Here is a 19,291-nt window from a genome sequence, read left to right as displayed (position 1 = left end):
GTCTGAAATGTAGTAATTACAGGGATATATTGAACAAACATTCACCTGTTACTACACTGTTCACATTGTTCAGACTGTTCAGACTGTTCAGACTGTTCATGTTCAGACTGTTCAGACTGTTCATGTTCAGACTGTTCAGACTGTTCATGTTCAGACTGTTCAGACTGTTCATGTTCAGACTGTTCAGACTGTTCATGTTCAGACTGTTCAGACTGTTCATGTTCAGACTGTTCAGACTGTTCATGTTCAGACTGTTCAGACTGTTCATGTTCAGACTGTTCAGACTGTTCATGTTCAGACTGTTCAGACTGTTCATGTTCAGACTGTTCAGACTGTTCATGTTCAGACTGTTCAGACTGTTCATGTTCAGACTGTTCAGACTGTTCATGTTCAGACTGTTCAGACTGTTCATGTTCAGACTGTTCAGACTGTTCATGTTCAGACTGTTCAGACTGTTCATGTTCAGACTGTTCAGACTGTTCATGTTCAGACTGTTCAGACTGTTCATGTTCAGACTGTTCAGACTGTTCATGTTCAGACTGTTCAGACTGTTCATGTTCAGACTGTTCAGACTGTTCATGTTCAGACTGTTCAGACTGTTCATGTTCAGACTGTTCAGACTGTTCATGTTCAGACTGTTCAGACTGTTCATGTTCAGACTGTTCAGACTGTTCATGTTCAGACTGTTCAGACTGTTCATGTTCAGACTGTTCAGACTGTTCATGTTCAGACTGTTCAGACTGTTCATGTTCAGACTGTTCAGACTGTTCATGTTCAGACTGTTCAGACTGTTCATGTTCAGACTGTTCAGACTGTTCATGTTCAGACTGTTCAGACTGTTCATGTTCAGACTGTTCAGACTGTTCATGTTCAGACTGTTCAGACTGTTCATGTTCAGACTGTTCAGACTGTTCATGTTCAGACTGTTCAGACTGTTCATGTTCAGACTGTTCAGACTGTTCATGTTCAGACTGTTCAGACTGTTCATGTTCAGACTGTTCAGACTGTTCATGTTCAGACTGTTCAGACTGTTCATGTTCAGACTGTTCAGACTGTTCATGTTCAGACTGTTCAGACTGTTCATGTTCAGACTGTTCAGACTGTTCATGTTCAGACTGTTCAGACTGTTCATGTTCAGACTGTTCAGACTGTTCATGTTCAGACTGTTCAGACTGTTCATGTTCAGACTGTTCAGACTGTTCATGTTCAGACTGTTCAGACTGTTCATGTTCAGACTGTTCAGACTGTTCATGTTCAGACTGTTCAGACTGTTCATGTTCAGACTGTTCAGACTGTTCATGTTCAGACTGTTCAGACTGTTCATGTTCAGACTGTTCAGACTGTTCATGTTCAGACTGTTCAGACTGTTCATGTTCAGACTGTTCAGACTGTTCATGTTCAGACTGTTCAGACTGTTCATGTTCAGACTGTTCAGACTGTTCATGTTCAGACTGTTCAGACTGTTCATGTTCACACTGTGTCTCTGACTCGACGACAGTAAAAGTGGATGTTTGGTTAGAATTGTGAGCTCACTGCTGAGTCTCACTTCAACCTACAGGTGTCAGGCGACGATGACGCCAAGTACACGGTCAAGGCTGTCAACAGTCTGGGGGAGGCGACCTGCACCGCTGAGCTGCTGGTGGAGGTGATGGCCGGAGAGGAGGAGGAGGAAGAGGAGGAGGAAGAGTAAAGAAGCCACCGCCTGGACTCCCGCAGGGAGGAGGAGGCAGCGTGGAAGTTGCTCGGGTCCAGACGAGTTCATCACTCCTCACCTGAGCAGGAAGAACAGGAGGGTGGGGTTTACACACCTGGACAGGACTGCTCACAGGAAACAGGTTTTAAAGAGTAACTCCTCACCTGGCTGCAGGTGACTCCACACTACAATGTGACATCACTGCTGGGCGTGGCTTCAGGTGAGAGACTCTGCTGGTCGGCCAGGTGATGAGTTACTCTTTGACCATGAGCACCTGCAGCCTTGTAGTCAGTATTCATCACCACGGTCACAGACGTAGCTCCGCCCCCACAACGTTTTACTGTTCACGGAAAAAAAAGTCAGATTACTTCCTGCTTTGTTTCACAGTCTCTCATTTAGAGGAGCAGTTACTTTCTCACCTGCAACATGCTTTGTGCTAAACTCCACCCACCCACCTGAAGCCCCACCCCTCTCACACCAGCCTCTTCATGGATTTCCTTTGACAGCGCCATCTATCGTGTATGAACCCAGGTTAATTTTTTTACACTGATCCACAGAAAAAGAGAACAACCAACATTTATCCTCAAAAATCCACGTTACATGTTTGTGATGAAGGAAATTATATAACTATAAACCAAGAGGAAGAAACACACAAATGAAACCTGTTGAATCAGTCCAATTTTAACGAGTCATAAAAACAATAAATTAGATTCAGCCTCAGCTCCTTCAGCATAGGCTCATGGGAGCTGTAGTTGTTGTCATGGTTGCGGGACTTTGTGTATAACTAAACCATGAAACATGTACTGTATGTCACCCAGACCTGGTTCCTGTGGGAGTCCAGGTGAGGAAGAGGAAGGTACGATGGATGCAGTGAAGAGGAAGATGATGAGCCGTATATTCACAGAGTTGAGTAACGAAACAATAAAGTGATCCACTTCAAGACAACAAGGCAAAAGACATCCAGAAGACGCTAATCGTGCTAGCAAGCTAACAGTGATTTAAACAAAATAGATGAAAATCACATTTATCACTTAAAAATGATCCAGATGTTACCAATATTTACCACTGGGTGTTAAATATCACTAGAACTCATAAACACAGAGCTAACTAATGACATTTTTCAGCTAATGCTAACCTAACTAATGCTAGCTAACAAACATTAGCTCACAGGTAACTCAGGTTGCTATGGAGAGTGAAAACAACAGTAAGAATATAACTTCTACACATGAACTGACCTTGATTGTTAAACTAAATAAATGAATAAATTATACGTTAATTAGTTAATTGGATGCAACCCCAAAGCTAACTTCAGGAATATCTGACAATGCTTAGCTAATGTTCAAGCTAATATAAATTAGCTTACATTAGCTGAAGTCAGGGCCGTGAGGAGTGTTAAAATAAAAACCTTGAACCATTTGAAGAATAAATAGAGAACTAACGTTGGTAAGTTAACGTCATCCTGACTACTGTTAGCTCACCAGCTAATGAACATTAGCTAATTAGGAGGAAAGATTTGTGCTGTGAGGAGTGTAGCTAACATCGTCACAAACATCAGCTATTGAGAGGAGGTAATTAAAACTAGGGTTTCTGGGTAATGAAGCCCTTACTTTAAACCATTGACACTTACCACTAGATGCTTTAATGCTAATGTGACGCAACTCTGTGGATATACATGAGGCTCAGGATGAACCAGAGTGACGACGGTGATGATGATAAATTATAATGTTAATCTTGTTTTCATTGTTGTTATGGACCCCCCCCCCCCGATGTCACTCAGCTTGTCTCCTCCCTCCTGTCCGAGCACTTTTCTCTGTCTTGTTTGTATTTTTGAGTTTTAGTCCTGAAGCTTCTACAGTTAGCATCACGTCTGCCTTACAACATTAGCATTAGCCTTTAAGCAACATGGTGACGCTTTAAATGACAGTTTTCTACCAGACATCTGTCACATTGTGGGATAGTCATTTTTCCTTTAGCTGCCTTAAAAATAACAGTTTGTTTACAGTGCAAAACTCCCAGAATGCACTGTTTATGTTTACTTTTTCAAACATCAGCAGTGACATGGGAAGACGTGAAAACCAGGAAGTGTCTCTGAAACTCATTTAGTTAGTTTATGAAAAACACTGAAGACTCAACACTATGACATCACATCCTGTAATTATGGATTATTTTTCTCATAGTTACAATATATCTTATTTTAAATTTGTAAGTTTGAGATACTAAGTCACAATTACAAGATTTCTTATTTACAAAATCTATCATAATTTATATCTTGTAATTATGACATAAGGTCCTTTAATTATAAACTGGTATTATGGTGTAATAACTTTTTAATTATTACCTTGAAATTAGATGGTAAAGATAAATGAAAATATCAAGTTCTTTGAAAAGATTACATCCACAATGACAAATGTTCTGTATTTCAGAATTATGAGATAAATACAGATCTTGAAATTTTAAATATAATTATAATACACTGAGTTATAATTACAGATCTTATCTCGTCTTCCAGCCACATGTTATAATGGTGAGATTAATATTAAATACATGAGAACTGAATCTTGTAATTAGTATTTCATAAATACAAAAACAGATTTTATAATTATTAAATCATAAAGATATAGATTTTGTAAATATAAGTTTCTAAGAATTAGATATAACATCCAACTCAAATCTTATTTGTTTTCATTGCAAATAAAAATGATTTCTGTGATTTCTGGAACAATTTAATAAATGGTTCTGTTTTCTTCCCTGAGCTTTCAACACCAGCAAAGTAAAATTAATTTTCAAATGATTTTCTTGATTTTATGAAATTTGAGTTTAAGTAAATTTGGATCGAAGTGACAGAGAAACATTGTCACTGTGTCGTTTAATGAAAAAGATTTTTTGTTAATTAATAACTGAAATCTTTGAGGCAGCAGCTCCGTGTTCGGTAGAAATCAGCCGTGATTTAAACGTCTGACGTGCTGACATGTCGTGTCCGCGCTGATGTCAGAGTCGTTTCTTTGTCACATTCCAGCTGTTTGTTTGTTTGTTTGTGCTTTGATCCATTTATTTAAAGGCTGATTCAGTTTTCAACCAGAATCCAAAGACGCTTGTTTAAACCTCACAGGTGTGTGTTTGTGTGTGGGTGATCATCTGCTTCAACTTTACCTGTTTGTGTGTTTGATGGTTGTTTGTGTTTAAGAATGTTTTATTTTTAAACTTATTTAATGCACAGATTCATAGTAATAATATTATCATTTGAGCATCCGTCTCCATGGAGATTCTCATCAGCACTTAATTTGTCACGGTTATTACACCCCCCTCCATTTTGTTCTTGTATTAGATGTATGTAGATTATATTTGTCTAATTTTTATAAATATCTATCAGTTTGATGAACATGGACATGTAAGAAAACGACTGTAGTTACTCACTGATACCAAATAAATTTTTATCACTAAACCAAACAGCTGTGTGTGTGTGTGTGTGTGTGTGTGTGTGTGTGTGTGTGTGTGTGTGTGTGTGTGTGTGTGTGAATACAGTGTTTAAAGCAGAAATACACCGTTAATCATCACACTGATCAGACTCACTGTAAAAAAGGCTGCCAAACAAAAACTGTAAAATTAAAGTAAAATGTCCTAATTCAGATAAAGTGTAAAAACAAGAAATTTACAGAAAGGTTCATTAATATTTCTACAGAGAAAAACTGTTATTTTACAGATTTCTCCTAAATTTTTATGATCAAACACCATCAATAAACTGACGCCACTAAAGTTTCTGCAGAGAAACTTTTTCCTAATAATAAAATGAAGTGTCACTCAATGAAATATTAACACAAGCTTAATATTGTAAAGTAAACCTTTTGTTTTGGAAGACAAAGTAAAAAATACTGTAAAACAGATTAAAATCATCTCAAACTTCAACTTGCAGTATTTGTGTCAACATTGAATCTTTAAGTGTAAAGTAATGTTAAAACCTGTAGAAGCTCAATCTAAATACAATATTTACTGATTCAGATTCAGATCAATTTTTTTACATTTCATAAAATATAATTTACTGAAGAAATGCAAATTAAACTTTTGAGTCTCTGTATGTAGTCTTTCAACTAAAGTGGGGTTGGAAACTTAATTACAATTAACATACACACCACTATTGACTTTATAACACTTTTATTTAATATATTCAGATGTAAATTTACAATATCAAACAATTATTCACAAATAGTTCTTCAGAGCCCCGGGATGATCTGAAGAACTAAAACTGGCATTTCTCCATTGGTCTATCTGGCCTGTTAAGGTTCCTATAATGAGGAGGTGATGATGTCACCTCTGAAAGAGGGGGGGCTGTGGAGCTGAGGGGGGGTGGTCTGTTGTTTTTTAGCTTGTATCTTCCAATTCAGTTTTATCTTGTTTTCCACAGTATTCTCCATATAGTCCTGACAACATATGTGGACAAACATTATACTATCTTTTATGTCAGAATCCCAACTATACAGTGTATTAATAAGTCAAATCAAAACATACCACAAAGGTCAATGAATCTTTACCAGAAGTGACGGTGCAACGGAGCAGATGAAGAAAAATCCACCTTCAAACTGCCAGTAATCAGCTGGATCCTTGGAGCATCTGGGGGGAAAAGAAATAACAGGAGACACTAAGATTCACTGTAAAGTCCTTAAAAAGTATGATTTCATTATTTTTTGTTACCATTACTTTAATAAAGCTTACACAAATTTAAATGATCTGTACTGACAAAGAATGCTCTGACCTTCTGTGGCTGCTTTCTAATGTTCCACCGGACTAAACATCAAACACCTGAAGCTCATCTTCACAACTCTGCTTGTGTTAAACAGACACGCTGTGCACCCACCTATGTAGGAGCATACTGACAATGTGCCCTGAAGATATTGTGCCATTTACTGAAGACCAGGTTTCTGTTGGTCAATTTAAACAACTGGCTATTTAAACAATGTGGTCACTGGATGGGAAAATGACAACTGCATCAGTCTGAAACTAAAGAAAAAAGCGGTGCTTTTAAACCAGAAACACTTCATTCTGTTCCCCACCACCTGGTGATGTATTGTCACTCCTGGTTCTTCAGCATTATCATGATCTCACAGGTGATGTACTGCTGTGGGTCCTTGGCCGTGTTAAATACAGTTGGACACACCAACAAATATTCAGTAATATCTCAGAGCTGTTAACTTTGAATATTTGACATGCTTCTTACTAATAACTTCCATGCTGTTGAGATCAGTAACTGCACACCATACTTCTCAGGGAGGGTTCTAGTACAGTGACGGCCATCTACCCTACACACATCAATGTTCACATTCACTTCAGATCAAACCAAAGACATTTAACACCAGTGAGGAAATCAATCAGTTTATATCAGGTGTAAATATGTGTGTTTGTAAGAGTGCTACCTGCAAGGCTGAAGGAAGGCCTGAGGTTGTTGATACTAAAAACCCCACAATGCATCACAGCATCTCGCCCGGCAGTTGTTGATCTCAGCAGACTGGAAAGAGACAGAGTAGGTCATGTTTATCAAATTACTTTATTGTACTTATTTCATACCTACGTTAGAGATGAAGACAGCACCTATGATCAGAGCAGTATGTTACTTATTAGGATTAAAAAAAGGCAAATAGTATGATGAACTGTATATATTATGTTACTGTATAGAAGCACAGAGAACTTAACATAAACTTGGATTCATCCATTCATGGTGTATTGCTTGGTATTAACTGAATAACACATTAATTAATCAAGGACAGAATCAGCCTAAATTGACTAACAGCAATAGGGATCAACAGATTTTTCAGGGCTGATTCCGATTATTAGTAATCATAGAGACAGAAATATTCTGAACCGATGCCAACACAAAACTACTGCTACATAAAGACACTCGCCATGGCTTTAAAGTTCCTATTGTTTTCTATTATTTTGCCCAACTCATTTATATCAACAAAGATAGGCTAAATAACAGAAACACCTGTATAAACAGTATAATCTTCATGAAGGACTGTTGTATTAGACTATATCAGTCTTAGCTAGCTGTTCCTAATAAATTGTCACCTGAGTGTACATTAATAATTATCAGCTGTGTGCACAGGCTGCAAAGAGCCTGACTGGAATGAACTGATTGCTTTTGGTGCTGTTTTCACCTGGGAACTGATACTGGCTCCCTGGCAGCCTAAAGATGTTGTTTAATACTTTTATCATATATTATTATTATCATCCCCATATAAGATGTTTTACCCTCCTCTTCCCCTTTTAAAAATGTGCCGCAGTAACACGTTTACTCAGAGTACGTCACCTTTCATTAACAGCAGTGAGTGACCGTTTACGTGCTGACGTCACTGTAGTGTCTCATCGCCAGTCTCTGGAGTTTCTGTTTCCGGTAGAGTTTATTGCTGCTCTATCTGAACACAGTTAATGTTGTTGTTTTCTTCATTACAGTGACTAACTACCTGCTGTACATTTAAACTGACCAGTTCTGCTCCAGCACCCACAGCTCTCTGCTGCTTATAGCGAACTTCACTGATTCAGCATTTGTTTACATGCTGTTTAGAACTGATTGTTACTTTAGCTTAGCAGTTAGCTCTGGCTTCTCTCTCTCTCTTGCTCAGTGTGTGTCTCGGACCAACAAATTAACTTGTACATAAGAGTGTTGTGTTTTTGTAGCTTCAGAATATTGGATTGTGATGTTTATTACAGCTTCAGCGATGTCTGCTGTCATGCTGTGGACACACAGCTCCGCTCGCTAACCGGAGCTACAAACAAGATAGCATGTTAGCTATTACTCACTAATCCCTGAGTCGTCATCTGGAACATGGGTGAACAATGAGGAACTGGGTGATGCCCGGCGATGGGAACCATGAGTGGTAGGCTGGAGACAACAGTCCAGACCAAGCGATAGCTGCGCGGGAGACTTCTGCTCCTCAATGTGTTTCCTGGTCCTCTCTGTCTAAGTGTACAAGTGTGTACAAGACAGTTTTCACTTTACTCATTCACTTCACTCATTTACCTCTCATCAGTTCGTTTAAGCTTTAAACCAGCTGACAACATTAACACATACTAGCAACACACAGTAAAATTAGCTTCTTCTACATTGAATAAAATGCTGTTATGGCTAGCGCGCTAATCGCGGTTAGCTTTTCACTTTAACACATGTTAATGACGCAGTATAAACATACATACTTAATGACATTTGTTTATCCGTCTATAGCATTATTTAATCTGAAATAAACGACATGAACACAAACAACGTCACCAAAACAATAGAGTAAATGTTTTCTTACCTGATATTTTTGCAGGATATAAATTCACTTAACTTCTCTTAGGTGACCAAACAGATTCCGTCCGACCTTTCCTAATATTCCAGTTCTCCATTAAAACCCTACAACTCAAATTCGCTCAAAATAAGAATTTATCAGATATAAAATGATCCAGGAAACAGGAGACCGAGTAGCAGTGCGGAGTACAGACACCCAGCAGCAGCACTCCCACTCAACACGTATTTTCAAATTTGATTCGTTATGTGTTTATGGTCTGAATCTCTAGTTTGAAGTTTTCCTCAATACAACATGTTAATTTTTTTTAAATTATGGTCCTATTTAAAAGAAAATAGTCTTTAAAGCAGAGTGGCTTTAGGGCGTGGCTACTTCGTGATTGAAACACAGAGGGACCTGCCTGTTAATCCGGATATGACGTCAGAGCGACGTGTCACACATTTGACTTGTCATTGTGTTTTCAGTTCATCAAAGTTAGCTCCAACATGTTGTTTACCTGAAAATGTTTTGTTCTGCGTTCAGTTGTTCTAAAAGACACTCGGAGGAGTCATGGGTTGAATTATTTCCAGTAAGTACATTTTGTTTTAAGCCTGTTTCTTTGCTAGCCAAAATTAGCATCCCTGTTGATATCACAGTTCAGGTGAAGATGCACCTTGCTAACCAAGCTAGCCAGCTAGTGCTAGCGTTAGCTGATAACTTAGTGATTGCTATGCTAACGGTACCTGGCCCCGCTGGGCTGATAACCTGTGTCAACCTGGGTTAGCCCGTGGAGGTGTTCAGTCAAAGCCCAATAAAAAGGTGAATTTAATCGACGTTAATCTAACGACGTTTGGTTTGTGTTTCTCCACATGACCCAGTTTAAGTGATCTGCGTTAGTGTAATGCGCAGCGTTAATGTTAATTAATACATTGTCCATCAAGACGTCGTGATAGTTCAAGTTAAGATAACGTGACGTATACAAAATGTGTAGACAAATATTTGTCATATAGAAGATTGTTCATTTAATACTCAAACCAGTCCTCAACTGAAGCAGACATTCATGCACCTATCCTGACAGCTGATCGATATTTGTGATTAACTGTGATCCACCGCATCTTAACTCAAGTGTTTGTGTTTTATTGTCATTTGAAAGGTTTCCACACTGTGAAAACTGAGTGATCTGTGCCAACAGAAGGAGGACCTCATGTACAGAGCAGCCCATTTGTTTCCATTCATCTGGTTGTGGAGAAGGGAGACTGCATGGACATCCTTAGTTCTCTAATGTGCTGTGATGATGATGATGGTAGAAAACCTCTCCCAGTTCATCTTCCTCTGATGAAATGACAGACTAACTGCTGATGAGTTAGTTTATTATTCTCTGTCTTCAGGATTCACAGGTTCAGTTTCTTACCTGCAACTTCATTTCTGCTGTTGTTGACAGGTGATGGTAGCAACACTTTTAAGATCAGAATTTATAAATATTAAACTGTGATTAAGTGATGGATCATCTCTAGCACTGTCACCACCTCCACAGGTGAAAGTATTTACCAATTAACATCAGCATGTTTTTTGATCCTTCATTGTCAGTGTTGTCAGACAACATTTAAATATTTCTAGTATTTATGTTGTTGATTAAAGCTAACATAGAAATAGTCACACAATGCTGTACGTGTTACTATTGTGAAGATTCATACCAGATGTGTTCTATAAAAACCATCAACAAAGTTAAAGCAAGAGCTTCATAAATAACTTTATTGGACATTATAAACTACATTAATTTAAACAATTTACAACACTGGAAACATGTATAAAAGAATAATAAATGGATTAATTAAATACTGTAGTGTACAATTTACAATCAACTGTAACTATTTAAAATCAAAAAATAGTTGTGGATGAAGTTAAAGCTGAATTTCACTGTCATATGTAAGTTTGCTTAATAAAAAGAAGTAGTTGAATCAACAGCAACAGAATCTTTAGTAACAAGTATAATCATTATTCATCATGAGTCCTAATGTGTGAGACAGTTAATATTTATTTGCTCCAGTAACAATCTCCCTCTAAATAAGTGATGCTGTTGGAACAGCACACTGATATTAACTATAATGGCTGAGGACTATGAAATATGAACTCTAATGTTTTAAACTATTGACAGTTTGTTACAGCTACAGTGGAGTCCAAAAGTCATGTGATTGTATGTCTGACATGGGGCAGAGAGTGTAATACGACAGTGAGGGTGTAGGGAACAAGGAAGAGCACAGCTGATCAGACTGAACAATGTTATGGCCACAAGTGTTACATTAAAAAATACTATATTATCATATAAGACACTGTGTCTATGTTTGGGAAGAGAAGATCTTCATGTGTGGACACTGCAGGTGGAGGTGGTGCAGGGCCTCCATCATTGCTGCAAGAGGTTGTAGGTGTCCCCAAAGATCCAGACCTTGGCTGGATGGAAAAAAACATTATAATAGAGAGAAATCATATCAATATCATATTGTAGAGTACAGAGAAAAAGACAACAGAAACAGCTCTCTGATTAGATGATCACAGATATCTGAAAATACATTATTCCCTCAGCTTAGTTGTAATAAACAGTCTGCTGAACCGTTTTACATGAAATAACAATAGAATAGAAACTAATACTCAGTTTGGTGTCATTGTGCAGGTGCACATGTCATGATGGTTCTCAGCTCTCAGTGATGTTCTTTATTCTGACAGAGACAGAATCATTCCAACAGATGTTTTGACTCCTGTCATCAATAATGAAATGAACTAGAGCTGAAAACTAGCCGACTAACACTGAACCAAACTTAATATGAACAAACACGACACACACGTCCGCTGCTCTGCTCTTTAACAGCACGTCCAGACACGACAGTTCACTGTAATAACGGGATCGTTTAGTGACCGTGACTTACCGACATTGACAACCCGCTGTCTCTGTTAACACTAAGTTCGGTGACGTCAGCTTCGCTTTGCAGAACTCATTTTAAAACACGTTATAACATGTTTTCCCTCGGTCTATGGTTTTAATACAAGCGGTTACACCACACAGTTAGCTTACACACAGTAACTTCAGCTAATATTACAAGCTTTCTCCTCATATATGTGATATTTACCAAATGTGGACATGTATGCAATTAGCTACTAAGATTATTTTAACACAAAGATATAAAGTTTACCTCGAATTATGAATGCTAACTGTGTTAGCAGCGACTTCGTACCAGGAGTCTGCTGCGGTCAGGTAGCTGGTGTAGGCGGCCATGCAAAGCAAAGACTCTCTCTACAGAAGATGTCACATTACAGGCAGCACCAATGGTATGAAATGAGACAGTTCCGGTCTCCTAAGTGGGTGTTGTCCCTCAAGTGAAGGCAACTGGCATGAAATGTGACAGTAGCTAATATTAAAATCTATCCCTGTCTAGACTTACCTCCCTGCATCCTTTGAGAAAGAAAAGACAGATCCGATTTTCTTGTTATTACAGCCTGTTGCTGCACAAAGCTCGGGCATTTTAACACTTACTGATGGATGACTTGTCCCTGTCGGAGCAGAGAGGAGGAGCCTCGACTCTATGGCTTCTCCTATTGGTGCGGCAATGATCCTGTCAGCCCTCACCACAGCTGCTGCTGTTTAAGCATCAGAGGAAGAGAGTTTAAGAGCCCGGCCGCACATCATTAGTGGCGGCTGACATGATAGGCAGCTCATCTCTGTACCTCCTTTGTGAACATATGTGTGTAATTTGTGATTTGGTTTGAGATGCTGGTGTTGATTGTTGGGGACTGGGCTAGGTTTAAAATTCTGATTGTGCATCACACCCTTAGAAAAAGGCTGTTGGACACATTAGGAACAGGGGTGCTGCTTCTTGTGTTTTTGGGTTGGTTAGAATCGCATAGTTAGGCTCTTTGTTGGCTCCTGTTCCTCTACTTCTGTTATCCTCTTGCCTTGTTAGTATATTTGTTTACTTATTTACCCTCCTGGTTACGCAATAAATTAAATCAGTAAATTTGATTTACCAATAATACCTGGTTTTATATTGCTTCCCTTTTCCCCCAGCTGGGTCGTAACATAAAGACAAGACTGCCAACATACCGTGACTGGGAGCACAGTGCCATGACCTCATACGGACATAAGAAAATTCAACATGGCTGCAATGAACTGAAACCTGGCTCTGTGAGCAGTCCACAGTCAGTAAGTGAAATACTTGGTGAGTAAAATTTCCCGGGCTGTTGTATCTTCTTTGCTTACAGAAATCAACTGCCTGGTACTGGACGTGAGTCCCACAGTGTCGGAGGTTTTATTTTCTCAGCAAAGTGGTTCCACAAAGGGTTTATATCTTGATGCTTCATGTGAGCAGTGCAACATCTACTGGCCTGAATGCAAAATGGGTAAATACAAATATTTGTGGGGCGTCGTGTGGCGTAATGGTCTAAGCAGGCGCCCCATGTGAAGAGGCTACAGTCCTCGCTGCAGTTGGCCCCGGTTCAAGTCCTGCATTGGACGGCCTTTGCTGCATGTCATTCCCCCTCTCTCTGCCTCCCCATTTCCTGTCTCTCTACTGTACTATCAAATAAAGGCATAAAAAAGCCCAAAAAATATACTTAAAAAAAAAAAAATACAAACATTTGTACATCACAGATTTTATGCAAGTATGAGGTAAAGGATGAATGTATTTTGTATTCCAAGCATATATTTATATACTGTAACAGCAAATCAAAATGTTTTGTATGCATCAAATGTCATTATCAGTCAAGTTGAGCTAAATGTCTTTGTTTAAACAAAGTGTCAAAACTTTAAGTTGGTTTGCAGTGTGGACAAAGAACATGTAGCTTCACTTTTAAATGTCAGCTTTGGTGGTTGTGCTGAAAAGGTGCAATATAAGATGTGGCCAGAACTTTAGTTTAAAATGTTCAAAAAATGAATTAACATGATCAACAGTGTGTGAATCAGCCACAGTGATGATGTCATGATCAAGACCTCCATCTGTTGTATTTCAGAGTCATGTACTGAAATGCGCATGCTCACCAGCGAGCCCCGACCTGTCCTGTGTTGTGATACCACTTTGTGACACTAGACGCTGTGTGAGTCAGTGGCGCGTCAAGTCTACCCTCAGTCCCACGAAGAACAACTACTTCCGGCAGCGCTTAAAGTTAGCATCACAGAAACACAGGAATGGCTGAACCTCCTAAAAGACGATATTCATCTGTATCCCGAAGGACCGCTCCCGACAAGAAACCACGTTCAACGGCAAAGAAAAGAAGTGACATGAGTAAATCTCGATGTGGCTTTCCACCGCTGGAGACAGCTCCTGAGAGGAAAGAGATGCGGTTTGCTGCCGAGCTCACAACTTTCCTGTTAGCCTGGTGAGTAGCATCAATGTTAGGTCTTTAGCTAAAAGTATAATCGGTGCAACGACTGACAAACTGTACCAACAAACATTTCAGGTGGTGATACTGAGGTTGTCGACAGACGTTTAAGCGGTTACTAGGATTGTGTCTGTTGCTCTCGGCTGTTGTCCAGCTGGTGACGTCAGTAACTTTAGGCTCATTTTGTAACTGATGACTGTAACTTGAGATTGTATGGACCCAGTAGACCGAGTGAATACACGTCGATCGGTTCACCATGTTGTAACCACTTTACATTACTGTTAGGAGATCAGCCATGATTGAAAGTGCACTAGGTCTTTACATTTCTCAGGAGATTTCAGCATCCCTCTGTCTTTATCAGGACCTGAGCCAGTACAGATGCAATACCGCCTCCAACTGTCTCACCAACAGCAGAGAGTCCAGACAGTGAGGAGGGTCTAGGTGAGTAACATGCTATCATTCACTTTTAAAAGTAAGACTTGTCTATACCACTGTGATTAAATCAGACCCACAGTGTATACATATTCATATTGCTGATTCTTAATAATGAATATACCACTGCCTATATTGGTTATGTATTTTACAGTATATCCATATTTGTACTACTGAATTTGTTGGTTATATAGTGTGTTTACATTGAATTCTTATCACACCTCTAGTTGTTTACCTTTCATTTCCTTGCATTTATATCTCATAATATGCATACTGCATTTATTTTTGCATATTCATATCTATCCTCACAATTTATTATACACACACAACAGACCTAACAACATGTTTGAATATAAAGAACTTGTATGATCTAAAGGATCATCACATGATCACATGTTTGTCTGTCTCAGGACCAGAAGTCCAGTCTAATCTTCACCAATGATGGACCAGCACCTGCCTTTTCTTCTGCATCTGGCCTCATTAATCATCAACCACATTACATCAACACCTTGAGGTATTATCCCCGCACATGACAGATTGTCTTTACTGTGATCTTTTGCACATCCCCTAATCAGCATCTTTTGCACATCTTGCCCAGCAGGAGTTTTGTCATTCTAAAACACTTTTGTACATAGTTGTGTAGTATCGTCTTGATTGTTGAAAAATCTATTTATATTTGACTGTTGCAGCTGTTTTGTTTTATTTCCTATGAATACGTTAATTGGATACTACACCAAGCCAAATATCTTGTAAGTGAAAACCTACCTGGCAATAAACCTTATTCTGAGTCTGCCTTTGTGGTGATGTCATCATCCCTTCCTCATGCTGCTATAGCCTGCCAAGGACCACCCATGTGTCAAGCAGTATCAACTTGCCTTCATAAATTTGCAAGTGTGTGTGACACTGAGGTTACAAGTAGAATTGAGATCCTATTTTCACACCTGAATTTAAATTCTACTTGTAACCTCAGTGTCACACACTTTTTTTGAGCACTTGAATTTTGAGCACCAGGTTTTATAGTTTTGTGCTTTTGTATGTGTTCAGACGTTGACAGCTCTTCCTCTTTCAGTGTCTTTCTGTTGCCTCACCACTGTGTGTTTTTATATATATGAATCTCTGCAACAAATTCTTCACATGTACATGTATCATTTGTTCAGATTTATTCATCAAGTCTTGTTTTTATTACAGTATATGCTAAATGAGGTTTAAATGGATGATTGATTCATCTTTTATCTTCTGAAGTCCTTAGACTGCTTCAGAAACATTTCATAGTCAAAAGAGGAGCTGCTTGACATGTCCTTATTTTTCCTTTTGTGTTTTCATAAGGATGGCAGAATCCACCTTGGGCCAGAACCACACCTTGCCCAGCAAGAAATGGTAAGTCATGCGCATTACTCCATCCCATACATATAGGCTCAAATTAGGGTCAAAATGATTGAGCTCGTAAAGTGACCTTCACAATTTAAATGTTTTGTAGTTGTAAATCAACATTTGTTAACCTGTAAAATAAATCTGCATGACAAATTCAAGTTTCTGCATGTGTAGAAGAGATTTGTATTAAAGTCCACACAGATCATAGTCTAATGTTTAAGATGAGTTAAAATGTTCTATTCATTACATTTAAGTTGTGGTCATATCGAATGCATCAGAAAACAACATGGATGTGATTATTAATATTTGGCTTGAATACAATTAAAATACTTGTTTGGAAACTTGCTGTGTCTGATTGGTTGTTAACTTATTGTGATGGAGTAATGAGGAACTACTCGGTAACAACTGTTTGTCACTTCTCCGACCAAAGCTCTACAAATAGTAAACTACCTGGTGAGGTTTAACAGCCAGTTTTATGCTGAGAGATGTGTATTAGTTAGCAGATGTTTTTAAAAACAAAACTGTTGTTGACTGTAACTATATGTACCTCGGCTCAAATTAGGGTCAAAATGATTTTGAGCTTGTAAAGTGATGTTCACAAATAAGTCCAATGTTTGTAGTTTTAAATCAACCTTTGTAAACCTGTAATATTAAAATCTCTTGAGAAATTCAAGTTGTGTATGTCAAACCAATTGTCCTATGTCCAGCGGTGGGACAAGGACAGACCAGCTTTAATCACTCAATGTCCTGGGGAGACAGCCCTGGCCCTTCCACAATGGCGGTCTTAGCCTTCCGCCTCCTTCCTCCCTCCTCCTCCTCCTCCTCCTGCCTCCTCCAGACGATGAACAAGCATGGCTCCCTCACTCCCAGTGCTGTTTCCTCCTCCCCTTCGCTCCACACCCACTCCCCTCTTCTTTCCTCCACCTCCTCTGCCTGGACTACCTGTACCCAGGACCAGAGCCTACAGAAGAGGAAAGTGACCTGAAGGCTGCGTGTGGCAGGAGCGGGGGCCGCTGACCTGGAGGAAAAACCCTTCCGGCGCTGCCAAACTCAGTAAGCATCTGCAGCGCAAGTGTGTCCAACGCCAGAGGGATTGACTCTGACCTCAATCTCACACTGCAGGTGTGTCACTACTGTGACTGTTGTTGTGAACAACTGTGAGAGGAGTGGAGGGAAAAGTTTTCGTATCGTTCATTCATAACTTTTAATTGACATTATTTATAATTGTTATATGTTGATTAAGTTGCCAGGTTGGAGTTGGTGTTTGTGTCAGCTGATGATCTCAGTTGATCTCAGCAGTGTTCCCTCTCTTTTAGCTACTGTTTTGGTCTCCACCAGTCGCTGCTGAGGGAAATCTGTCTCTTTGGCTCTTAATGCTCACATATTTCAGTCTCGAGCAGCTGTCTCGACCGTGTGTCTGTGGATTTGTCTCTGAGGAGGTCCGTGGCGCACGGCTTCGGCCCCAAAGAAGTTTATATATTCAAAGATGACAAAGACGGTAACTGAGAATCACTGTTATTTACTCTTTCTTTTTCTTTTAATGCTATTTCTTAAACTGCATTCAGGACGGCGAGTTGCAAAGACGTGGACACTGGACTGTTTCCCTGGTAAAATGTTTGTAAATTAGTTTCCATTGCATCACAATGCTGTTACTGTATGTGAGGATTCATGTGAATGTGTGCTGTCCTTTTATTCTGTGCAGCCTCACATCATGTGCTGTGGTGCAAGTGGATTGGATGAGCATCGCTTTGATGAAAAACTTAAGCGGCCATCACATGACCTCACTGTCACACGGGGAGGAGCCCTGGAGAGAGATCATCAGTGTTCAACCTGAAACCTCAAGAAACAGATTGGAACTGAACCCACCAGAACTCTGCCAACCTGGAGCACAAAAAAGGTTCTGAAAAGAGTGTTTAATACACAAATACCTGTGATTAAATGGTACTGAGTATTTTCTTCATATTTACCATCGCCTCATGATTGAATCTGAACAGTCACTTTGCGTGAATTAGTGTTTTCGAATGGATTAATTTTAAATTGGTCAAGTTCATAAGACAAATTAGAAAAGCACAAACTCTAGTATCTGTCTCTAGATCCTGTGTTGTCACTGTTGAAGGACGGACACATTTAAACATTTCTATCATGTTTGTTGTTGATTAAAGCAGCATAGAAAGTCTTTGATTAATTACAGATTCTGGAAAAACTTCAGTGTGTTGTGATTTCTATACTGTGCTGCTGCTACTGTTCAAATTCATACCAGACACGCTCCATCAAAACCATCAACAAAGCAAAGCTTCATAAGAAACTTTATTTACATTAAAACTGCATTAATTTCAACAATTTACAATCGACTGTAACTGACAAATTAAAACTAGAATACTGTTGTGAATGAAGGTGCAGGTGAACTTCACTGACACAAGACAAGTCTGCATCATAAAGAGGTGGATAAATCTTATTTAGTAACAAGTATAAATTATAGTAGAGGTGTAAAATAATACTTCATAGCTCAGTGAGGACAGAGCAACAGTCTGACAGCTTGACTGTTGTGTGATAAACCATTGTCCTGCTTTCCTCCCAGTGCATGCTGGGATACATTCCAGTACTTTTTTGTTTGAAGTTTGAATGTTTGATGTGATGAAGAAAAGTTTGTTGCATTTCATCCAGAATTACAAAGTTTGAATGTAGAAGTCACATAAATATAAAACTAATAAGATTCACCCTGAAATTACAGAGAATCTTTAAATTGTTCGTATGGACATTAACCTTTATATTAACAAGCTACATTTTTAATTACAGATAATTACTGTCATTTTACATAGATTTGTATGTAATTTAAGAAAGCAGAAAAAATACAGTATAAATAATACAGTAATTTTTCTTTACAGAAATGGGAAATAAATGTAATTCATTATTATTGGCATAATGCTTAAAATACAAGTGTGGCTGTTAATTCACAGATCATTTCTGTCATTTTACAGACTTTTGTGCACAATTTTAAAAAACAGAAAACCTATTTTCCGTAAAATTAGGATTTTTATTGCAGTGCTGTTTATCATCACTGATCAGACTGTTTATCGATCACACTTATCAATCAGCTCTGCTGCAGCTCAGCAGCCTCTTCACGTGTGTGAAGATCTCCTTCATCTTCAGTCCGTACACCACCGGGTTGAACAGG

At 38.9% G+C, this 19,291-nt stretch overlaps 1 protein-coding gene across 1 annotated transcript in view; it reads left to right on the top strand.

Moving 5' to 3' along the window:
* Nucleotides 1-5,134, top strand: part of LOC111230430 (myosin light chain kinase, smooth muscle-like) — a 76,242-nt gene extending 71,108 nt beyond the window's left edge. The window contains exon 38 of the mRNA XM_022757171.1: nt 1,559-5,134. Coding sequence (XP_022612892.1) covers nt 1,559-1,690 — 132 coding nt within the window. The 3' untranslated portion in view covers nt 1,691-5,134. The remainder of the gene's footprint in view (nt 1-1,558) is intronic.
* Nucleotides 5,135-19,291: the final 14,157 nt, after the last annotated feature.

This window comes from Seriola dumerili, unplaced genomic scaffold (genome assembly GCF_002260705.1).
Source record: "Seriola dumerili isolate Sdu_G_001 unplaced genomic scaffold, Sdu_1.0 BDQW01000266.1, whole genome shotgun sequence".
NCBI lineage: Eukaryota > Metazoa > Chordata > Actinopteri > Carangiformes > Carangidae > Seriola > Seriola dumerili.
This window is presented reverse-complemented; position numbering and strand designations above follow the sequence as displayed.